We start from the raw sequence: 25839 nt of genomic DNA, 5'->3' as shown, positions 1-25839 counted from the left end.
TTCTTGCAGTTCACCATAAGCACATGATGTGACGTCAACACGCCCACATTTCGCTTAATGATTGCTTGGGGGGTGGTTGCTTAAGGCAACGCCTTGCCTATGTCGATGAAACAGTTTCTTTTTCTGTTATTTTTCTTATATTTGGTTCTCATTCACTTCACCATTTCTTCATCTATTTGTTCATCTATACCTATGTATTTGCCCGCATAATCTGACTCTTCCTTAGTTGTCCGTATTTGTCTTCACTTTGTGTGTCTGCTTTTGTGTTTTATTTCCTTCATAATGATCATTGTGTCATTTCTGTCGGTTGCTATGACGACCAAACTTTGTGGAAAGATGATTTAGCAACATCAAAGATTAGGCTGGTTGGCTCCCTATGATTCGGAACGTAACAACGCGACGTCAGACGAGTACTTCTGGTTTGTATCTTTGTTATAACGAAGACTTTCAGTTGGAAGACAGCGATGGTCCCTGTCTCGTCTGCGGTTTACGTTCTCGACTCCAAGTAGCGCTGTTTCATTTTGAACATCTTGTGGAAAAGTCACGATGGAACTTGTCAACTCATACTACGTAATCAAATGACTAACTCAATGAATTCGACCTTTATAATTGCTCCTCTCAGTTTCGCTGTTACACGCCGCAGTAGTTCAGTGGCCTTGTGGTAATGAGCCCTCGGTCGTGGGTTCAATCCCCGGATGCGGCGGGCCGCATTTTCGATGAAATCGTAAGGCAAAAACACGCTCGTGTATTTAGGTTTAGGGGCGCGTTAAAGAATCGCCGTTGGTTAAATGAACGGGGCGGTGAAAAGCAGTTACCTAGCCCGCTTCATTTAGTCAAGTATGCCATACATGTTTTCCATTCTTGGATCTTTTTTATTCATCTCGACCATCGATCGTCTTTTTCTCCCTCAAGACTTTTCTATCTACCTTGTGCCACTACCTGTGCGACTGCTACATGATGTGTCACCTGGTGTAATATTACGCAACTGCAATGCAGAATGTGCACGTAACGACGCTACGGGGCGCGCATCTCGCGTCGCGTGTCTCATCACGCGCTAAGGCGCGTGTGTAGGGCATGTTTCCGCTGCAAGCTATCAAGCGGTGCAGGGGCTTAGTGGTACAGTGGGCACGTTCGATTCGCTTGCACAACCTGAACCAATTCACGGGGTGCTGCACCCTGCCATTCGTTTCAGCGGTGCAGCATTGGCGCCCGCTGAACCACGACGTTCGTTTCAAAAGGCGCAGGAAAGGTGCCGGGCTGGTTCATGACTTTGCTGCACCCGCTCCACCGTCGGTGCTGACTTGGTGCAGGCGTACAAGTACGAAGCAGCGACGCAGTAGACGACGCAGCACACGGACGTGATTGTCGTTAAAACCCCGCTTACATGCACGTCTGATGTGTCTATACGCAAATGTGGTGTGTATTTACGCCGAAGTAGCCGATCATACCTGCAGTGCAGGACCGCGCAAACATACGCATTCCGTGCACCTTAGTCGGACGTAACAAAACGCCTGCACCGCGTCTGCGTCCTTGCATTCGTTTCGAGTGTCTTGCTGGGCCTGCACCTCAGGAATCGAGCTGCACGATTTCTGAACTTCTCGTGAACCGTTGTGAACTGGTGCACAGTGGTGCAGGCGAATCGAACGGACCCAGTAGCTGACTCCCGTGCAGCGGGTGCGGGTTTGATGCTTCCCGCAACTGGGATTTTTTTGTTGTTGTTTTGCTCATTCCCGGCGATAGCTGTGACGGACGCCATCGCCAACCAGACGGTTATTGGAATGAGCCCATAAGAGCTTACGCTGTCAAAAAAAGAAAAAAAAGAAAAGAGAAAGCTAGAGCGCACACCTAAGCAGCACAGTTTGGCTGAATAATAAAGACGCGTAATGAGCGATATTTGTAGTACTGCTGCTTCATTTCTTAACGTAACGATTTCCAACACTACGAATTGGGGAACAAGCATAAGAGCCAGGAAACAAAACGACACATAGTTCATTACTATGCCTTACATATGAAAAAAAAAAGAAAGAATGCTACAATATTCATTGTGTTCAAATTGGCATGTATCAGCATTTCCAACGTAAAAAACCCAGAATTTGAATGATAACCGCAAACACCAACGAACTATATTCACTTACGTATATTGCTTTTATACAATTTTATTTAATGGGATTTTTTGATTGGGTCTAACGGTTGCTTGTTTTCATTTAGGAGCTTAAGAATTTTATACCGCGAGCTTTGCATCCCATAATTAGTTCTGATCTTAGGTGGTTGATAATCAATCACGTGAAAGTTTCGGTCATTGGTCGTTTGAAGATAGGTAGACTGAAAATCTGTCCAATTTTCGTTAATTCCCGCAAACATATACAGTGAGAGCTTCTCTGTATAAAGAAGATTTAGAGGAACTAATCTATATATTGAAGCGAATGCCTTCAAGAACATGAACAGCTCCTGTTTGTAAAACCTCTAGTTTGTATTAATTGGTTGTCGTTGTACAGTACCAGATCACTAAGCAGTATTGTAGACGGGACTGAATTAAAACATGCTTATGCAACCGGTTTTTGACTGCTTGGAATTAAAGAGCCTATTTTCCATAGTGCGCCACTTGTGCGAGATAGCTTGTTTTAGAGGTGAGATTTGTGCTCATTCAACTACAAATATTCCTAAAAAATACACCTAGAATCTTTATATTGCTCGTCTTTTCAAGCACTGCGTCTTGAAAACGCAGGTTGAAACTATTAATTATATGCGTGTTTCGAGCTCTTAAAATGACATATTTTGTTTTATTGGTCTTTAGCTGTATCTCATTTGCACCTATCTACAGTGGCAGTTCTCTAAGCCTTATTTCAGCTTTTAATCCCGCATCTTCCAACTGTCTACTTTAAAAAGAAAATATACTTGTATCGTCGGCGAAAAGTGCTGTCTCCTCAACATGGGGTATGTTACGGATGTCATTCATATGTAAAAGAAATTGAAGGGGACCTAATATAGAGCCTTGTGGAACTTCCGTTGTGGTTATATTGTGATTTGAAGAACAGCTGTTTAATGTCGCCTACGTATGAGATTTATAGATAACTTTTGATTACCTAGTAAGCCGGGCACCTTAAGTCGTAATAAAGTAACCCATTTAATCATATAGAGTTAGTAACTGAGTAAAAGGATTTCTCACTATTTAAATCTATTGCCCCCCATAAACTCTGTTCAATATTCTCAACTAATTTTTATTTAATGCCTAGTATCGCTCGCTCAATGGACTTGTTTTAATTTTCTGAAGTCCAAACTGCGGGGGTACTATCAATTTGTGTTTTCCTAGAAAGTCAGTCACTCTTTTAAATGTAACGCGTTCAAGTACTTCCGAGTATACATGCAGAACGGAGAAAGGACGATAGTTGCCTAGTCATTTTTCTTTTCCCCCACCTTTGTGTACAGGAGCTGCACGTGCTACATTTAATTCATCGGGAGCGTATCAGTCTTTCAGAACGCAGGTACACATGTGTGCCAGGACGAACTGAAATAGTTCACGCCACTGCCTTGATCGGATCAGCTTTCAGGCTCGTCGGGGCCAGCCGCAGGTTTCCTGATTAATCGATTCAGTTGCGCTAAATCACTTCGAATTGATCGCTAAACCCGAGCCATTCGACTTCGCAGCCGAGGATGCCGCCTGCCGCCAGGGCAAGCCCGTGTTCGTGCTGGCGACGAACGCGCGGCTGGACTCGGACGTCTTCTCGCGCGAGTACGGCGTCAACCTGACCGCGTGCGCCGAGGCGTGCCGCAGGGACCCGCGCTGCCGGTCGCTGACCTTCGTCAAGAACGCCACGGACAGCTACTGCCAGCTGATGGGCGCCGCGGCCGACGCGTCGTCCGTCGTCCACGAGCGGACCCTGTCGCCGGTCAACGGCGTCTACTACCTGGAGAAGGTCTGCCTCGAAGGTGAGCTGCGGGCCCAGGCTACATGATAAGGTGACTCTCAGATAGATAGATAGATAGATAGATAGATAGATAGATAGATAGATAGATAGATAGAGAGATAGATAGATAGATAGATAGATAGATAGATAGATAGATAGATAGAGAGAGAGAGAGAGAGAGAGAGAGAGAGAGAGAGAGAGAGAGAGAGAGACCTGTTGCCTTAACCCTAAAAAAAAGATCACGTACTCGTGACGCCTGCGGAAGAAAGGATGTTCCACATCCGCCATCAAGGTTTGTGAGTGGTGGCGCTGGCTAAAACACCCAAGGTTAGTTGTAGTAGTAAAAAAAAAAAAAACATAAATACCCAAGAACGTGGATGGGGAAATGGAGCCCCTGTAGCTCAGTTGGTTAGAGCATCGCACGCGTATTGCGAAAGACGTGGGATCGTTCCCCACCTGCGGCAAGTTGTTTTTGCATCCACTTTCATTGCCGTTAATTTATAATTTCTTGAATTCAATTAGTAAGTACAAGTAATTTCCCCTTTGTTGCCTTTGGGTTCTTTGCTTGTTGGCTTCTCATGATATGATTAATAATAAACGGGCCATTCGGTTATCCTCCTTTCTTTTCTCTCTCTCTCTCTCTCTCTCTCGAGAGAGAGAGATTGCGAAGAGAAGAATTGCAGGGAGGTCAACCAGACGAGCGCCCGGTTTGCTACCCTACACTGGGGGAAGGGAAAGGGGGAACAGAAAGAGCAAAGCGGGATAGAGGGAACGCCAAGACTCTCAGAAAATGTTTACGCTCTTTGGGGCTAATCCAGTGCCTAAGCAAGGTCGCCATCTTATCTTGAGTGCCTCTCTTTTCTTTAACGCTGCTCGTCCGGTACTTCAAGTCACGAATGGTATGCGTGTTTTCAGCGTGACCTGGTGTTATCGACTGGAAAGCAACGAGCACAGAGTTTTCAAGCTAGGAAATGCAAGCAAGGCAGGTGACGAATATTGTATGGGGTCAAGATACACCCCAAACGGTGTGAACTTTTTTCGGAGTGAAGGGCACGTTTTACAGCGTCAGTTCCGAAAAAAAAAAAAAAGAAGGAGCATCTTCGGGGGCCATGTAAATTGAAAGGCAGGTGTCATTATATCTGTTCTATTCAAAAATAAAAAATAATTAGAAGCGTTTTGCAGAAGAACCCATTGAACATTTTCAATATTCTATGAGTTTTATCAAGATTTAATAAAATTTGAAATATAGAGAAATGAGGGATGAATTGCAGAAAGGTTAACCAGATTATCTGCCTGGTTCGCTACCCTGTATTGGGGTATGAAGATAGGCTAAAATTGTGAACTCGATGCGTGATCCCTATGCCGAGACGCAAGATAAGAAATCAGATGTCCAGCATACTTGGAGAGCACCAAGCTAGCCGCTTGACTAACACGCCTGATCTGAAGTATTGTCACCCACAGTAAACGAAAGACAAAAAAAAAAAAGGGGGGGGGGGGGAGGGAAAGACTCGGATGCCGTGCTTAGAGCGAGATAGTTTGTAAATGCACCCAGAATGAGATCTGTAGCTCGTGTCCATGCAGGCTTTTTAAACAGCACTTGAACCACTAAGCTGCACTTCAACCAATGATATGAAGTGCCTGGATTTTCCTAAAGCTCGCCCTTCTCACTTTCGAACGACCTCGAAGATTCTATGCTTGGCGTATTGAAGGTAATATTTCATTGGAAAATCAAGTTGTGAAAATTGTTGATGCCGTATGTCCTCTAATTTCTACTAATATTTGATGAATTTCAGGACATTACAGGCACTATGTATTTAGAATATACAAAATTGTCACTCACGGTGAGTCTTACGTGCCGAACACCGTTTAGACATAGTCGAACCCGTGGATGACACTGCCGTAATGTTTAACTGCGTCAGAAATTGCCAGCACGGGCCTGTATGCAAAAAAAGCTGGTCTGGCGTGCTTTGGGTGCACATACGTAATAATAATAATAACAATAATAATAATAATAATAATAATAATAATAATAATAATAATAATGCCTAGATAGCCAAATTAATCAGCGCCCTTAAGCTACAGCTCAAAGCTAGATTGCCGGCCTTGTAGTGTAAAACCGCTTAATTTATTCTGAGGAACAAGAAAAAGAAAATCACTCGCACACAATCAGGTACAAAAAGAAGAATACATAAAGGCCAGTGTTTCGTGTAGCCTTTAGATAATTACGACGTATTGATTTTGATGAAGGCGAACCACGACACCCATGCCACGAAGATTCTAATTGACAGCGCTTACTAGTAGACGGCTGCTCGTGGCACGCGGCGTAATGAGTCGGACGCAACGCGCTTCTCGTCCCACGCAAATGAACACACCCTGGCCCGTATATAATGGTGCGCAGACGAACAACTGCGGGATCGCGCGTATGACGTTCGAGTATCGCGACTTGCCAGCTTTCGTAATAAGTTGGTGGAGTTGGCGGTGGCGTACAGAATCGCGCCCGAGAAATGATATAGCCGATCGGGGCAATCCTTGATGATCGGAAATGCACATTCGTCGTAGTTTCCCTGCGCAATGCGAACACCGTCTCTCGATAATTGCTGCGGGCGCGCAATAAGAATTCTGGACTGCATGCTCGGTAGGTGAGGACCCGAAAAAAAAAAAAGAAAAAAAAAAAAAAGAAAGGAAGCACCGCCCCGCCAATCAGCGAGTGCGTGCCTGAACGGGCACGTGCGGCGGCCAATCAATAGACAGCTTTAGTTGGGCGTCCGCAGCAGCGCTGCGTACGCAGCAAACCCGCGGAGGCATGTGTGCGCATGCGCTGTACGCAGGAGCACGGACGGTATCTTGCGTGCGCCCTCAGCTTTTTAAAAGCTGCCTAGCGTCCGCTGCGGGCCGAGCATGGCCTGGCAGGACGTTCTCGCGTGTTCTCGCGTGTCCACGAGAGCGCATTTTTCGATATCACTCTTGCCGAAGATATGACTCCAGCTTGTGGTTCGACTGAGTGGCGACTGATATACGCTACGCAGTTTCAGAAGGTGGCATATATGGCGGCGCTGAGGAGCACACTACTGGTTCCTACGCGTGCAAGTCAGCAATCCCTTTCTCAACTTATGCGTCCGGCCAATTATTGCCGTATCGTGCGCGCGCGCGCTCCGCTCCGCTACGCACGCACAACCTCGCACGCTTTGTTCGTGGGTGGTTGCGGACGCGCAACTAAAACTGCCTAATATTGGCGAATGACTGCGGCGCCGCGAGGTGGTTCGGCAGCTCGCGTGCGTGCGCGCGCTCGTCGTCGCGAGTATTTGGGCGCGGGGGTGTGCGTGCCCTAAGCACAATGCATGGCGAGTGGGCCGGATGGCGTGCCCGAACGCGTGAAATTCAGTGAAGACGTATGTGTGCCCGTACGAACACCGAAGCAGCCGAGAAGCGCTTCCAACCAAGTGGGCAGCGTTGGTTTAGTCCGCTGCCGTCATGCGGGCGCCCTCCACACCGCGCGTTTCGAGTGATTGCCGCTGAACATGCGAGAACGCGACTCGCGCAACCGTTTCATGTCTTATGTAACGTGCCACTCTGTATCAGTGGCCTTCGCAGTGCCCACCTGGCCAGATTCATACTAAGAAAGAAAGAAAGAAAGAAAGAAAGAAAGGAAGAAAGAAAGAAAGCGTTGGAGCACGCAAGGAATGTTTTCAGAAAAGCGCGTGAAACAAGCGGAATGACCTAATACAAGAGATTACAGTGGTTCGGAAATCGCTCGGCCCGCATTCACACCGGCGACTGACGGACGTCGCGCGACCGACCACCGCGACTGGCGGCTACCGACGTTCACACCTGCAAGGCACGACTGGCGGTCGCCGCGCCCGAATGTCCTGCCTCGCGTCTGATTGCGCCGCCATTATTAGCTTGTAAAATGGCCGTCAGTGTGTACGGACGACTTGTCCCTGCGTCGTTGACTGCCTCAATAGGTTTTAAACTTATTAAACCTGTAGGCTTAATTGCAACTGCACTCACGCGACTGATAGATCTAGTTGCAACGAGCTACTAGCCGGAATCGCGCTGGCTCTTCGACCGAAGCGACCATTTGCGAGTGGTCACTTTGCGAGCAACTTGGTCGCACGACCTCGGCGAGTCGCCCGTGTGGAGTCCTTACTGCAACAGCAGCAGGTTGTGACAGCAGACGCTGGCAACAATTTTTCGAACATAGCTCCTTTGCAAAAGAAACGTGACAATAGCTCACATGAACATTGGGCATCTGAAAAATTCCAAGTGTGTGTATATATATAGTTGAAACATGATTTAACGAAGTGATGACCACACTCGAATTATTTCGTTAAGTCGGGAAGTTCGTAAAATCGGAAAAGGAAGCTTTCGGTCCTTCGAAATCTAAAATTGGAACGTAACGACGCGCCAAGGGCACCGTGGCGTTGCATGTGCCGCCAGTGCAGCCATCTGTCGCATAAACCAGGTACTATCGAACGCAACCAGCGCCGCCCCTACCGTGGCGGTGTTGAGTCGGCTGTTTTGTGCAGGGACGCGGCGTGCAGCCTCGTCGAAATAAAAGCTAGGAATGTGACCATGGCGCCTAGATGTTTGAACGCGATAGGTTTTGAGGGCATGCTCGAAGAAGAACCCGTCTTCGTCAGAATTAGAAATCACCGCTTGCTTTACTGATTTATTTCAGGAAAAACTTCATTAACTGAGTTCGGCGAAGTTTGTTTCGTTAATTCGGGTTGATGATAACATTGAACCCTATGTGCCTGCCGAGGAATGTCAATTCCTTCGTTATATCGGGAACTTTATAACATCGCATTTCGTTAGATCGAGTTTTAACTGCATATATATATGTACAACGCAGTTTTAATAGTTTAGCTATATCTACGTCATGTTCAAACAAATTTATTCTGCAAAACAGCAATAGTAAGTCTTACTAACTAGACAAGTGTGGAGTAAGTAGATTAATATCAGATCAAACTAGAGATAATTCATGCCTTTTCTACGCGAAAATGGGGCAGGGCTGTTTGGAGGAGGGCACTCCCTAAGCAATTTAGGACTGCATCAAAACGGCAAGTCAAGTCGGGCCAGTTGGTTGGAATTCATAGTGGTTCGTTGCAGCGCAATACAAGACAAGGACACAAGAAGGTATAAAAACAGCGCCGTGTTGTCGTTTTTATACCTTCTTGCGTCCTTGTTTTGCATTGCGCTGTAACGAACCACTATGAATCAATTTAGGACTGACCTAATGGTGGCGAAGAGGCGCGCAACTTAGACTCAACATAACTCTTGTGCAAGTCTACAGAAAGTGGAGGAAATTACGCGTGTTCTGTTGCCCCATCAACATGAACCTTGAATCCGTTGGCGATCCTGAGGGACGATATTGATTGCAATGATGCCGTCAACCTCGGCGACGACACGCTCAGTGATGAGACTTGGGGCTTGTGGCAACTAGATATCAATTCTGGACGTCTCAACTTGGTCGTCCTCTGAATCACCGCTGGATTTTGCAAGAACACCTAGAAAACATGCAACCGTTCTAAGAATGATAATTGCATTTCAGCCGCTCGCTTTGACGGAGCGTGACAGTGACAGGCGTATTACGAAGCTAAGATGGTGAGGAAACGGAGATCAAACAACGTCGTGCTTCTATAGCTTCACTTTGCTGTAACTCCTGTGCGGCTTTATAATTCTAGGAAATGGTTATTGCCGCATTATACGACCAGCTATTTGCCTTCAGTCCGTGGACGTCTTTGCGACACGAAACTGGTAGCAGTGGCACCATCATCGTCCCCAAGCCCAGCGGTGACATCTTCGGGCAGCCGTGGCAACTAAGTGTCATTTCCGAGCGCTTCGAGTTCGTCATCAGCCGAAGCACCGTCGCTAGACTTCGTGGAAGTCGCAATTTGGGGAAACAGGCATCATTACCGAGATAACTCCTTACCCGACGACGCCGGGTCACACGTGTCAGCGTTTTTGGGAGGCCCCCATTTCCAGCTTCTCTCTCTCTTTTTTCTTTATTTACATTTTCGTTTCCGTTCTCACGAATTCCTAGCGCACGAAGGAATGCGCAGACGAGGGCATTTGCAGGGAGAGCGAACTTGGGAATGTCAGGGGGAATTAGAAGAGGGAGGCGGCAGCTCGTATCCCGAATGAATGTGTTGCAGCCTCGGATCGCCGGTTCCCTGATGTGGGAAGCCTGTGCTGCTTCAGCGAATACTTTGATTGGGTCGCTCGCTTTCCCTTTTCCATCTGGCTTCTTTATCTCCTTAGCTGTCAGATAAGCAGAATGCCTAGAAGGTTGGTCCGAATACTTATTGTTTTTCTGTTGGGTGTTCACTTTTAGGCATAGGCGACGTCATTCTCTGGGTTTTCGGGACGAATGCCTGCTATCACGGAGTCTTAACATGATAAAGCGAAAGAACGCATTCAGTGGCGATTTAGCGGTAAATGCCGAGAAAATGCGTTGGCATTACGTCGCACCTTTTAGAGGTCGTAAATCCATCGGTTAAACCGCGTTTATCACACTGCAAGTGTTGTTGAGGATCTCACTCGACACACACCCTTCTATACACGCCCTGTATCTTCGACGAACGAAGTGCAACTGACCGTCATTGGAACCACACACACACACACACACACACACACACACACAAACACACACACACACACACACACACACACACACACACACACACACGCACACGCACACACGCACGCACACACGCACGCACGCACGCACGCACGCACGCACGTTGGACCTCAAGGAGGCGTGACAAACGTGTACAAACACGAACCTATAGACACTGGGTCACAGCGTCGTGTCCGGCCTATCTGTGATATACTCGTACAGGCCTCAATGGACACCAACTTGCATTTTAGTGCATTCGAGCATGCGTGTTCTCCTCCCCCTCTTTCTCTCCCTTTCATTTTCGCACCCTTGATCTTTCTTTGGAACGTTAGCTTGCTGTTCGGCGTCAGAATTTTCTTTCCTGAGCGTTTATTGAACATGAAGTAGCCTGTCATGCCTGTCACTAGGCTAACTTTTCCAGTTTCTAAACTATCGTCCTATCTGTCGCTCTCTCTTCTTCTCTCTATCTACACATGTGTAGATATGAACGCATGAGTGCAGATATCTTTATGTAGTTATTTAGACATACAATTCACGTGTGTATTTTACGGACCTACGTATATGTCAGTGTCACTGCTATGTCGCGGCCCCTTACGGTCGAGGTTCTGCTGTGCCGATCGCGGCGCAACCTCGTCTTTGACCTCCGGCCTACTTTCCCGGATAAGAACCCTCGGCTCCGGTTTGGAAATGGATGCCTCGAGGCGGCAAGGCTCACGTCGCACCGCCAGCCACGCCCGCACCCAGGGCACGCCTCGCGCTGCATTGGCGTTCGGGAGAGCGTCACCGTCTCCGGTGCATAGTTCTGGCTTCGCCGAAATGCATGATGCTCTTCCGTTCCAGCGAGTGTCGAGAGTAACGCAAAGAGAGTATGAGACAAAATGGAAACAACAGGAAGGATGAGATTACGTATTCCTCTTACGTTCTGATGTACTCCGCCCTCCTTCGCTGCTGTGTCCTTGTTTGAAGCATGAAGCTGCGGATATCTACAGTTTCATAGTAAGCACGCTAAAAGAACTTCTGGCACTAGTGTATGCGCGAGCTGTCACTACGGCTGTAAAACCATGCATGTGAAATTATTTGCGTTTCTTCTTTCTCCTCATCGCTTCGAACGACTTTTGCGATCACGTTAACGTTTCTAAATCTCATTCTTCATCGAGAATTTGTTTTATGACGAGGATTTGTCTGCAAACATTTTTTCGCTGTAGTATTTTATTTTTGCTTCTATTGGTTGTTTTTTGATCACGCTGTGCGTGTTTTTTTTTCTCAAGAGCTCCTCATTTTCCTTCGATCGCTCTCTCTCAACCGTTTTGACGAACAACCCTCTATATTCACCGAATCTTGACTCGAGGATGCGTTTACCGTCTGGTTACCAATGTGTGACGAAACTCTGATGCACTGGATGTGATCCGATCTTGCCCGTTAACAGCTCTGCTCTCTGCGCAATCGTGCAATGAAACAGCAAACGTTTCTTAAATATCCTCTCTGCAGCAAAGATACGCTTTCAAGCGCACGATTCCTTTAATGAAGCGAATTACCTTCTTGCAGCGTTTGGCCGCTCGCCTTCATTGACAGTCGTGGCGTACAGTTTCTGTACAATATTCTTACAGCGGAGCTGTGTATGTCTTGTCGATTCGCCCGTCCGTCCGTCGCCTGTACGCCGAAAACTCCTCAGGTGAAAGAGAGGCGCCCGATTAGCTGCGCCGGTAGTGACGTCGTTGTCCTCCATCGCAGCCTAGCGCGCGCGCAGCAATTTCTGTCCGCCTCCGAAATGGGTAGGCCATACGTCATATGTACTCCTCAGGAGCAGGTAGCCTTCGATCAGCAACGCCGCGAGCACAACCGGGAAAGAGCTCGCCTACGCCGTGCCGATGCTGCAGCCCGGGCACGAGAACAGGCTCGCGCAGCCGAGCGCAAGCAGCAACTGCGTACCGAGGGTCCGGCAGCATACCAAGCCGTCATTTAATGAATCGTCGGGATCAACCCAGCGACAAACACCGGGGCCGCACGTTTCAGCTTCCGCTGGTTAACCAGGAAGGAAACCCGCCGTGGTTGCTCAGTGGCTATGGTGTTGGGCAGCTGAGCACGAGGTCGCGGGATTGAATCCCGGCCACGGCGGCCGCATTTCGATGGGGGCGAAATGCGAAAACACCTGTGTACTTTGATTTAGGTGCACGTTAAAGAACCCCAGGTGGTCGAAATTTCCGTAGTCCTCCACTACGGCGTGCCTCATAATCAGAAAGTGGTTTTGGCACGTAAAACCCCATAATTAAGTTAAGAAATTATTAAACCAGGAAGGAAGGAAGGAAAAAGTGGAAAAGGAAAGGCAGGGAGGTTAACCAGTTAAGCTCAAGCGGTTTGCTACCCTACACATGGGAGCGGGACGGGGCGCCTATCGCTGGTAACCATCTGTGCGGAGTGCTTGGGCGGTGGTTTTTCGTTTCACTCGCGTCCCTCCGTTTATTTTGCAGGCGCCTGCGACCGGCTGTTCGTCGCCGAGTGGATCCAGGGCATGGAGCTGGAGGGCCACGACAACCGCGTGCTGCGCAACGCCACCCGCCGGGCCTGCCTCGAGGCGTGCGCCGCCGAGCGCTCGTTCGTCTGCCGCTCGGCGGAGTGGGACGAGCAGCGGGGCGGCGAGTGCCGGCTCAGCCGCTACGACCGCTTCTCGAGGCACGTGCACTTCGGCCGCGCGGCGGACCCGTCCGTCGCCTACTTCGACAACACGTGCGCCTACAAGCCCGGTGAGTGCGACCGTCGACAATGACGGCGAAGTGTCGCTGCGCGAGGCGTGCGCTGTCTACTATAAAGAAAGACATCATGTCGAGCTGGACGATAGATTATTTGTCTGGAATTAGCGGTAGTAGCTAATAATAAAAGCAAACTAATCACGAGTCTCACGGCAGCGGTATCAGACATAACCGAAGCAGAGGAAATAGCTGTTGCACTGGCAGCAGAGGAAGGATACAGGATAGGAAAATCCCTCAACATCCTAACAGACTCACAAGAGGCGTGCCGAAACTATATCAGGGGTAGAATAAGCAGCACGGCACTCAAGATCCTTAGTAGAGCACCGCTCTATGAAGGACAACCTACACACAACATAATCTGGATACCAAGCCACGCAGGGATTCAGGGCAATGAAGGGGCGGACAGCTTAGCTCGAGGCTTCACCATCCGAGCGGGCGCCTCAGTCCCCCCGGGAGAGCCTCAGATTACTTGCGGGGACAGTTATTCAGAGCTGCTAAACCTATATAGGGGGCGAAGATTCCAATACCCCCCACCACACAAAGCGTTGACGAAGGAGGAAGCCGCAGGATGGCGTAGACTGCAGACGGGTTCCTTTCCAAATCTTTACGTACTAAGCAGGATGTTCCCCACACAATATTGCGGCGTATGCCCGTGGTGCGGAGCAAGGCCAACACTATATCACATCACATGGGAATGCGAGAGAAACAAGACATTCCACAAACATACAACACCAAGTGCGGAGCAATGGGAGAGCCGGCTCACCAGCTGCGAGCTAGGGGTCCAAAGGGCCCTCATAGCACACGCAAGCGAGGTGGCCCGACTCAGTGGTGCCCTGGACTAGGGGCCCACCCAAGGCTGAAGAGGACCCAAAGTTTTCAAGAATGAAGACTTCGTCCTCAACTCGCTAATATCTTAAAGAAACAATAAAGTTTTCCATTCCATTCCATTCCATTGTCTGGAATTGCATCAACGCTATCGAAGACAAGTTCTTCTTAGGTAACTTGAGGCGGGTTTGCCTATCGGGGATGTGGCTATCTTGTAGGCACTTTCAGAAGAAGAAAACGCAGTTGGTTAGATCGCCTGCAGATGCGTTATGAACGTGAATATCGTAGTATCAAATGAGTTCTCTTCACGCCGAGAACACGGAGATGAATGGGCTGGGATGCTAAAGCTTGAGTCGGTTGACTGATGGGTATGTATAGATTACCCGATTAGTTGAAACAGGCTAGTAGAGTATTTCTCAATGCGGAGCCTGCAGCGAAGGGAATGCCGCGCCCCTCGAGGCGACATTCCACTTACGTCACCCACCGGGATGCAGCCAGCGCGCTGCGACAGCGAGGAGCAAGAAGCCCCGTAGTACAGCATGAGACGGGGATTTTAGGGATTGCCCGACGTTTGTGCGCAGGCGCGAGTACGAGCGGGTGCGAGAGAGAGAATCTGGGTGCTTTTGCTCCTTGAATGTCTGTCTTCGCCTAAGTACTACGGCGGCGAACTTTCTTTGCTCTTTTTGTACGCGTTTGTCCCCTAGGCGTGCCGGCATTGCGGAGCGGGGTCGAGTTTACGCTCCGAAGCTGGCTGCCACCGCGGTGAGGCAGTGGGTCCGCCGGACGCATTTTTACAATTGGTAGTAGGTACAGCGGGGCGTCGCGTTTCTCGAGGTGCTCGGCGTTTCTGCGCAGGCGCGAGTAAGAGCGGTTGCGAGATAGAAAATCTTTTGGCTTTTGCTCCTTGAATATGTGCCTCTTCCTAGGCACAACGGTGTAGAATACAAGGTTACCAGAATGGGCTCTTAATAGCCAAATTGGGCTACTTTTATGTGAGGTGGCGTCGAAAAATTCCGAGCGGCTACGTGGCTATATTTGGGCTATTTATGTCTGAAGCCGAGTCCTGAGCACACGTCAACACAGAGAAAATTTGGGAACGTCGGTTATAGTGATATTAAAGTGCGTATTATAATAGTGATAAGCTCTGTAAATATATGAAAAACGATGTTCGTTCACAGTGAAGTTGGCCGTCAGAATGATAACTTGTCGGTTTTCATACCGCACCCCTGGGACAATTTCATTCCCTTTGAACTTTGTCCGTACGAGTAATTGCGATCATGGCTTAGTTTTTGTATGCATATGCTTTATAATGCTTATAATTCCTCTTTGGGCGTCGTCGTTACATTGCGCTTTACTCACACCTATTTTCCAGCCGTGATGAGGAAAACTGCGTTCTATATACATAATAGATGCTTGTGGTACTATTAAGTCCATATTTTAGTATTATTGCACACATCGCAGGGTGGTTGGGAAGAGAGTTCTTGCCAGTTTGTAAAGGAATAATAGTGTTCTACTGACTTCCTATTCTTACGTATAGTGCTTGAATTTGTTAGACAAACGGGTTTACATTGTACTTCATTACAGCCGTGCGCGACCCATATAAATCCACTTTGTGCGTTCTCTAGCGGAATTACATTTCTTTATTTATTTTTCATGTCGTACTGAAAGTGAGGTGCATAGCCCCCTCGGAGATTTGGCAACACACGCATTCGTGCCTGAATTCACACAAACTTGCGTACACGTTTTCATATTGCAAGAAAGTTACCAGATAATCCCTGTTTAAGCATTGCCGGAGTTCAAATCTTTTCGATACGAATGCCACCTGGATTATTGCCAGCGCCGCAATCCAGGTGGCTGTTAAAACCATAAACTTTAATTCACCTCTTCCGTTATGGGCCACCAGGTCGTTCTGTTTGTTCCCACTCAAAGGCAAATTGCAGTCGCAACTGCCGCTCCTTGGCACGAGGGAAATGCGAGATTTCAAGTTTTGCCTGGTGTGCCGTGTGCCTCTAAGCGGCAGCATTTGCTGACTCAGCGGCAAGCTGCTTTCGAGTAAATTGAAAAATAAAGAGAGGGGACTGGAGAGAACGAGTTTATTTTATGAATCGAGCTTAGGAAAGGCATTCCTGTTTTAATGCCTTGAGTTCTGGCCGCTTCTTGGATATGCGATCGTGAACAGCCGAAGCTGATCCTCGAGGTTGGAGCTGGGAATATTTTCCCCGACTCTTATAGAAGCCAGGCGTCAACTAAAGTTAGCTCAGAACGTGGCTCAGTAAATACCGATAACGTCATGAGTAAACCGGAAAAGAAATCCTTCAGTTCATAGTAACAATAAGTGGTGTCCTAATCCACGTCTGGGTGGCGGCTTTCGCTAGAATTCTTTACGCAGAGCTTAAAGCCAGTGTTAGGCTGGTTGCATGCGGCGGAAGTAATTTTCGAGCCGGAAATGCGCAGTGAGATTTTGACGCGACAGCGTTACGGAGCCCGTGTCGCAGAAAATCCGGTGGCGGCGCCCCGCGTCCAGCGTGGGGTGTCGTTACGGAAAAAACATTTCCGAGGCACCTATACGCAGGCCTTCCACGTGACGCAAGGAATTGGCTGAACTAATGGAATTTCTCAAGCTAAAATGCGTGGGAAAATCGTGAACTACGACTCACACACGACCTACAGACATGATAGCTCTAGATTGTAATTTGAGTATGCGAGAAAACATAATTGTTTAACGCGAAAACTCAAACAAACCCCTTTTCCAGCGTTTCTACAATGCATAGACCGGAGATGGAGTCCGCCATTGGCTATTTGCTCACGCCGGCGCGTAAATATCTCAGAGTCCGCGGAGACGACCGAACTCCGCAATGCCGGCATGTCTAGTGGACAAACGCATACAACACGCGCTAAGAAACCTCAGTAGTGCCTAGGCAGATTCATATATTCAAACAGCAAAATCCCCCAGATTTTCTCTCTCGCGCCCGCTCTTACTCGCGCCTGCGCACAAACGGCTGGAAATCCCTCAAATGAACATCTCCTGTGCTGCCCTCTGGTATGTGACGTAAACAGAAGGTCATCACGAGGGGCGCAGCTTCGCGCTCGCTGCAACCTCCCAATTTCGGTTTCGCGCACTCTGGTATTCGAAATTCGTCGTGCCACAGTTTCACAGGGAATCTTATTTTTCCAGATCCGAAAGCTCGCTGAAGCTAAACGTTTAAAAGTTATCTATTTGTTAAATTACCGACTGATTACCGTGTATCACCAGTCACCTAGTGGCCGGCACCACTAACGTCATGTCTCTAAAATAACCGTATTTTATTTCAAAACGGCTAGTTTTTAAATATTACCTAAAGTCTTCATAGGGACACCCAGTATATTGTAAAATCACCTACAAACATCAAGTTTCCTGTGTGCCCTTCTTGCTGTAACCTCTGGTGAGGGTGGTACTATTTAGAAATAAATGAATGAGTGATAATGAATGAATGAATGAATGAATGAATGGGACTGTTAGAAAGGTCTTGGTATTCGCACCTCTCAGTAGTCGTTCGCTAAAAAGCAACTTTCGTTGATTACGGTCACGACATTCCGGGCATTGAGCAGACATGGCGCTGCTCACACGCGGAGTACACTGTGCTGGACGGTGCCATTAGTAACTGCGGACCCTTGCGAGCGAAGACACTACTTCTTCTAGGCTCTTACGCGACCTTTTCGGCGTCCTGTTTCCTTTCTTTTTTTGCGGAGTACAACACTCGCTCTCTCGTTCTGTCAGCTAAGAGCAGAATAACGCGGAGAGACGAATAACACCGTTCATCTGTCTTCATTGGGGCAGCACTTCTCTGACGGCGTTGCGCTTGGGAGCCGCAGTTCCTGTTCCTTTGCTTTTACACGCGAGTCATCGTATCCTTCCGGTTGTGGAGTTCTGGGAGGGCCGGGGGAGAGAGGGGGGTGTATTAGATGAGCCGAGACCGCATCATGCAACTTCTTATCTCTTAGTGTTATCTTTCTTCGTAGTATAGTGGGAGAGAAAAGACGCTGTTCTGGGTTAAGAAGAAAAAAGGAGGGGTGAACGGGTGAAGCGGGCGCGATATTCCTGTGCGAAGGAAGTTGGCAGTGGTGCAGACGCGAGGGGCACTTGGCGTGCGGTCTTGTTCCGGTGATTGGAGCGCTCGGGGCCCTCAGAGCGCGGACCGCGGGGCAGAGTCTCCTTCGCCGCAAGCGTCCGGCATGTTTGCCTTGGGTTGTTGTTGTCTCGGCTAATCGGATTTGCGGCTGGCCGCTCACGCTGCTGTCCCGAAAGTCGGTGAGAGGATACGACCAAGTTTCCGGGAAGGAGGCTGTCCCGCCTTTTCTGTCCATCCCGTCGGTGCGTTAGTTCCGTGCACTGCGATGAAGTCGCAGCACTGAATGTCGTCCAGGCGCGAAAGGGAGAACGCAGTTCCGCTGCCGCCTATCTCTATAGCTGCTTGCTCTAGTTTCGGGTTAGTCGCGTGACAGTTCATCCACAATCCTCTGGTCTGTCTGCGTGTTGGGCTTGTTGGTAAAGAGACTTTGAAGGTATTTTAGCGTAGGCTTACGGGTACAAGAAGAAGGCATTAACACCAAAGTGCCAATGTTCTCTTGTCCCATATGCAAGTCTGCGCCAAGATTATTTTCCTCCTTTTGTACCCCATTGTTCTGTGCACTCACCCGCCGTGGTGGCGTAGTGGCTTTGGCGTTGCGCCGCTGTCAACACTACCTAGGCTAGGCAGTGTTGCGAAAGCCTGACAGCGCGGCGTCAAATCCCGGCCGTGGGGGCCGCATTTCGATCAAGGTAAATGCAAAACGTCCGTGTAGCGTGCATTGGCTGCACGGTAAAGAAACCCAGGTAGCCGACATTAGTCGAGAGTCCCCCACTACGGCGTGCCTCGTAAGCATACCGTGGGTTTGGCACGTAAAACCCTGGAATTAATTTTTTCCCCCGTTTCACCGCGGTGAAATTGTGTGCTGAATATCGCTCGGTGGCCTCCGAGATCGGGCCGGCGCATTTTGTTTTGTTGCGATTTCCATGGCCGGGATCGTCCATTCGGGTGAGGAAGAAGGCTTTCCACAACCGTGCAACTCTAACGTTCCGCGCCATTTCTTTAATTACTAACGTGACAGTCCCAGCCGAATTTTCTGACCATTCTCTGGTCACCCAGTGCGGTTTCTGTGCACTGCGCTGAAATGGGGCGCTGTAAATTGTCCTATCGCGAGAAAAATTAGTTCATTCCGCAGCTGATTAAGTATAACGTTCCGCGCTTGTTTCGAGTTATTCACGTGACAGTTTCATTCAATCAGTTTGTATTGGTTGTTGTTCCTTGCCAACTAATAAAATTCTGGAAAAACTAGGCTACGGCAGAGCCACTTTTACCTGTAATCATCAATAATTACCCCCACTGAGAAAGAAAGTAAAACCAGGAAATTAAATAAAAATGTTATATACAACTGGAAATTTCAAAATAAGAACAAATGAAGGTCAAACAAATTGGAGAAAGAAGGGCTGATACTGTTGCACAGACAAACTGTTTCTTAGTAAACAAACAAACATAACACAGAATAAGACAGTGTATCAAGCTGAAGGCTATGAAAGGTAGACTATGGACAACACATTTTATGAGTCATTGTCGCAGTATCTCTATATAACGAGCCTGCATGCTTATATTTAGCCCCACTATGACTTTATGCTGCCTGGCAAACCAGTGAAAAAAAAAAAAAAAACTGCGCTGAGACGTTTCTTCTATGATGTTCATCGCTTCGAACATAACTTCCTGCTGAATAAGTTTTTATAAGTATGGTCACGGGCTATTATTTTCTTTTTCTAACCGCATGGAATGCGATGACAGCGTTGCCGCTTTCGACCTGCAATTACGCTCTGCAGCCTTTCTATAGATACTAGCGAAGCCGTGCTTCTGTACTTTACGGACAGTTTTCTCCAAAACATTGGGTTGCTGTCGGATACAAGCCACGTAAGTTACGTGAGGAAGCGTTGGGCCTGAGTACGATGTCTCGGGGTTAGCGTCTCAATTTGGCGCTGTCTCTTGAGCTGCAGCAGTACGTCTGTGCGTACGCGAGACGGCGAAGTTGTGCATCCACTAAAACGCAGTGTGCTTGCCATTCCGTTCACCTGTCAAAAAGAGCCGAGCCAGCAGAAGTCCGCTCACAACTTAATGACTTTTCTCTGCTGATGTGAATGCTTGGCTAATTCGAAAATAAAAGCTCCTTGTTTCGGGCTAAACTATCATGTTTGTGTGAGCCCTGATATCAGGATCACCCATAAAATTTGTTTGATGCTTCATCCTTAAACTAGCGACATAAAGACATGTGTACGGAAAAAAGAGCTTTTTAAAAACCCGCAATACCTGACGTCGCCAGGGAAATAAGCGAACGGTGAACCTTAGCGGTGGCGTATAACTCGGGTTTGATTGCCAGTGGACGGGTAGGTGAGAGATAGAGGTATACTACGTTGATGCGGGCGGAGCTTGCTTGTAATTTTTTAGGTTGTCACGTCTATAGGGGGCTGTTTGCACTGTGTTCATTCGCTTGCATTCCGGAACGTCCCTCCACTCAACACTTTGCCTCAGCTCAAGACAATGGGTTGTAGCGCCACACCGCGACAGAGGTTGTCCCCACGTTTCAATGACATTCCTCGTCAGTTCTGAGAAGCGGAGCTTCTTTTTTCAGTTGAAGGTCGGCGCTTCCACTAGGTGGAGTGGAGGAGGAGCTGTGAGTCGACGATCGCGCGAGAATTTGTTAGTAACGGTTCCCATGCACGCTCCTGTACCGGGCGACAGCTTTGCTGTCGCAGCGCAGCCAAAGGTACAGAGCCGAAGCACGCATTTTTTTTTTACTGCGCATCTACATGTACTCCGCGAATGGAAGAAACTGAAGGCTACGTAATGTAAAACAAACCGCACGTTATTATTTTTTTGTTCACGAATAATTTTCTATACAAATAAAAACGTTGCCTAGAGAACAGATTTCCGTTACTTGCTGTTCCTAGTTTTGGCTTTCTGGCGTCTATGTCTGGTTTCCCTCATAGAGGTTCATACAATAATTGCTAGAGGGAACTCCGGCGCTAGTGTCTATACGGGAGCTGCAATGGGGGTGGTTGTACCAGCATGGGAATTATGGGAAGTACATGGATCTGCCTGAACTTCGCCCTTCTGGCTTCAAACGGCTTCGTGACTTTGTAAACTCGTCATTTGCAACAATCTACTGCGTAATAATAATTAAATAAGCATTAAAATTGTCTGACGACAGGATTCGAGCACAAGACCTCTAGCACAGAAGACCGATATTGAAACCATTACGGCATGGGGGCGTGACTCGACAAGTGACATAAAACGCCCTTTTCAATTTATCGCGGCAAGCGTTGAAACTCTTCGCGCGTTCCGATTTCGCCACCTCTACGAGCTGAAGCGTCGCAATAAGTAGCGATTGTTCGAGTTCGCAGCATCTTCAGAACATCAAAAAGTGTAGATTGCTCCGAAATTTACGACAGTGACGGCATATAAAGCGTAATAAACAAAGCCACAAGAACGTCTGAATCCACAAGCACGAAGATCAGACAAATCTATGTACTTGCCATCAATCCCATGGTGGCTCGAGGATTGCAGCTCCGAAGTTCCGTCAAACATATTGTAGGAAGCTCTGTGGTTATCTTACTATAGTAAGGCACAACTTTAACAAAAAAAAAAACGGCAGTTGGCAACCAAGGCACACAGGCTGCGCCGCGTTGTTACTTCGCCACCCAATCACTGAAGCGAACAAAATCGTCGTCATGCGACGTTTTCAAAATGGCGTCGCACTTGATACCTCCGGAGCGTCTGCTGTTCTTTAAGAGTATTTTCATCGGTGGAAGCAATGAGGTGTGCAATAGACATGGATGAAATGTATGGAGTCTGAGCATTTCACTCTTCAAAAGTCCTCGGTACAGTCCATTTCATTGCTGAGCCCATTTTACTCGTCTAACTTCACTGCCAACTGAAGTGAAACTGGGCAGTAAATAGTTGCAGCGAAGCAAGCGCTTTATTTCAGTTCAATAAAGAATTACGCTCTCGCCATTGCAATACAATAGACGAGTGAAAACGTACAGAAATGCGCGCTTATAACTTTATTTTTGTGGTTACTGCCTTATTTGGGCAACAGGAAAAGTTTGAAGTACAAACCATTTGCAGCCTCGCGGAGGAACAGTGTCTGGCGGTTATGAGGGCGTGAGCGGGGCTTCACTGCAGACTTGAGTTGTATCCTACTATAGCGAAGAGCACTAGGTCGCGGGATCGAATCTCGGCCACGGCGGCCGCATTTTGATGGGGGTGAAATGCGAAAACAGCCGTGTACTTAGATTTAGGTGCACGTTAAAGAACCCCAGGTGGTCAAAATTTCTGGAGCCCTCCACTACGGCGTGCCTCATAATCAGAAAGTGGTTTTGGCACGTAAAACCCCATAATTTTTTTTACTATAGCGAAACGCCGGCACTACTTGTCGCATTAACACAAAAGCAGATGCTCCGCACGTGCAAGCGCGTGCGCGTTGCTTTGGCTGTGCTGCCACAGAAAATTGTCGTCGGGTATAGTTAACGTGGAGCTGGTAAAACGCGAAGTGAGAAACTAAATTATGGATTACTGCCTTCATGACGGATTACCGCCTTAATTACGGATTACTACCTTAATTGCGGATTACTGCTTAGTTATGGATTACTGTCTTAATTACGGATTACCGCCTTATTAAGGACTACTGCCTTAGAAAAAAAGAAAAACCGCGCAACTACGTCGTAGTTGTCTTTTCGAATTAGGTTTACACAAGGCAGCCTTTGTTTTATAATTACTGATGATTCCGTTTCAGAGAAAAAATAAATTTAAGAAAGTAAATAAAAAAAAGATTAGGAAATTTAGGACTGTGGCTATTTTTTTTATTAACAATTGATACGCATATGCCAGCAGCGGTATAGGACGAGCGGTCGCCCTGGATCCACTGCGGAACCATCGAGCGGAGCGGGAGCGGTGCGTCCACTTCGTCGTTTTCGTAGCCACATTGCTCCCTTCTCGCCCGATACCGTGGCAGTACGATGGCGACGGCGCCAACGTGTCTCGTGTGTTTGTATAATTGTTATCGCGACAATATAGTACCACACACACACACACACACACACACACACACACACACACACACACACACACACACACACACACACACACACACACACACACACACACACACACACACACACACACACACACACACACACACACACACACACACACACACACACACACACACACACACACACACACACACACACACACACACACACACACACACACACACACACACACACACACACACACACACACACACACACACACACACACACACACACACACACACACACACACACACACACACACACACACACACACACACACACACACACACACACACACACACACACACACACACACACACACACACACACACACACACACACACACACACACACACACACACACACACACACACACACACACACACACACACACACACACACACACACACACACACACACACACACACACACACACACACACACACACACACACACACACACACACACACACACACACACACACACACACACACACACACACACACACACACACACACACACACACACACACACACACACACACACACACACACACACACACACACACACACACACACACACACACACACACGCACGCACACACACACACACACACACACACACACACACACACACGCACACACACACACACACACACACACACACAGGCACGCACGCACGCACGCACGTTTAGAGTACCAAATTTATTACTATGAAGACACCAGGATAGGTCTTAGAAAGAGAGAAAAGAAGCAAGGACAGGGAGGTGAATTGCACTTTGTCCAGTTTGCTATTCTACACATCGGGAGGAAGGGAGAGAGAGAGAGAGCAAGTACTAGAGTTCAGCTCATTGATGCGGACCAGAGAAACCCCAGTGCATTAAGAGCCGGGAAGGGAAGCCTGTCGCTCCATGCCTCGTAGAAGAGCGTGCGTGGGTTTCTGGGCTGATGAGCTGTGAAGCGAGGATCTCAGAACCTCCGCTTCGGCAACTGGCCAGATCGTATAAGGCGCTGCACGCAACTACCGCGCCGTGCCGTTCCACGAAGGTCCGATGCGAACTTGAAAGGAGACCAGGGAGACCCAATGTTTGCTCTGCACGTCGCTTTATTTCGTCGGGTTATTTCCCGGTTGTCACTCGATGGCTAGTACATTTGTGCTTTGCGGACGTTCCGGCGTTGGACTGCGGTTCTTTTCGGCGAAGTGAGTCCTAACTTCTTCAGGACGGGCGCACCACTCGGGTCGTATCTCTTGGGGGGAGTTGAATTGAATTAGGGAACCCGCCCTGTGGAGCCGGACCCGTCGTCGCCGTCGCGTCTTTGTCGCTCGGCGCGGGGAGCGCCGCGGGTCCTCAAATCAAGCAGTGGTCACTGGCTGGCCCGGGGTTTGTTTGCAGTCCACCGCTCTCTACGTACGCGTCGTAGATAGACCTAAGGACGCCAGCCGGGCCGGCGTGTAGCATAGGGTCTGGATGTTTGCTTGACCGCTCTCTGCGGCGCTCTTCATTGGTATTGTGTTGAGAGAGAGAGAGAGAGAAATAGGCAGGAGGTTAACCAAGTTGCACCTTGTTTGCTACCCTACTTTGGGGAAGGAAAAAAAAGGAAAGGGAAGAGCAAAAGTGCGAGAAATGCGCGAACGCTCGCAATCAAAGGCTGCTGCATGCATAGAGTAATCGTCGTTTGGTAGTGTGTTGAAATGTTAAATAATCTTGGGGTTTTGGCAGCAAGTATAGAAAATACCACTTTGACAGAACTCAAAGAGACTATCTCGTAACTTTTACACATATCTCTGTACCATATTTATGTGTGGGGTTTGCCAAAATGCATTAATGGACGTTCATCTCTGTGTTTTGTATTTCTTGCAAGTATTTCTTGCAAGCTTGTATTCTTCAACTATTTTTTTTTTGTGTGTCTACATTGCTGTTCGATTACGTCCAATGAATGACTGTTGTATCATGTTACTCTTGAGAATATTAGTAGTGAGGCTGTTTGTTATTATAGCTTTGTATATTTCATATCTTTGTCCACGTCTTATAAGTGCTGTTCTTGTTTCACGGTGTATTTCGTGTTCGTGCTCTTTTTTTCCCCCCTACAAATAGCGGATGTCGCTGCTTAATAGGTAATGGGAGATAGCCAAGGTTCTTTAGTGCAACCTTTTCTTCTCTCATTTTTTTGTTGCATCACATGAAATCAAAAATAATTTCGAATTCAGAATGCACGTTAACTTTTACAACGTGAGAATTCGCTGATATTTCTCTGATTTAGATGTAGAATTATGAAGGAGGGTTAAACATTCGATGAGCTTCATGTATACAGTGTAAGAACATACAACGTTGCGCTGGAGATAGCCGAACCCACGTTACCCGCATAGCGCTTGCGATGTTCTGCGAATTGAGCCACGGAATCGGCTGTCCTTCCGTTGACTTTCTTGGTCATTTGTCCATTCACTTGTACTAAACCCAGCCGTGGGGGCGTTAGCCAGTGTCACTCGCGACCGTGGCTGCAGATGAGGCGCCGTCATGGCCTCAGTGACGTTGGCTAACACATTCCACGGTCAGGCTTTGTAAAAGAAAAACACCTTGTTTTTCATTATGCT

At 48.0% G+C, this 25839-nt stretch overlaps 1 protein-coding gene across 3 annotated transcripts in view; it reads left to right on the top strand.

The window, feature by feature from the left end:
- LOC126539137 (uncharacterized) overlaps window positions 1–25839 on the top strand; it is a 264993-nt gene that overhangs the window by 145518 nt on the left and 93636 nt on the right. For all 3 annotated transcript variants that reach the window (XM_055075202.2, XM_050185872.3, XM_050185871.3), the window contains 2 exons: window positions 3646–3927; window positions 12993–13265. In XM_055075202.2, coding sequence (XP_054931177.2) covers window positions 3646–3927; window positions 12993–13265 — 555 coding nt within the window. The remainder of the gene's footprint in view (window positions 1–3645; window positions 3928–12992; window positions 13266–25839) is intronic.

Source organism: Dermacentor andersoni, chromosome 11 (genome assembly GCF_023375885.2).
Source record: "Dermacentor andersoni chromosome 11, qqDerAnde1_hic_scaffold, whole genome shotgun sequence".
Lineage (NCBI taxonomy): Eukaryota > Metazoa > Arthropoda > Arachnida > Ixodida > Ixodidae > Dermacentor > Dermacentor andersoni.
This window is presented reverse-complemented; position numbering and strand designations above follow the sequence as displayed.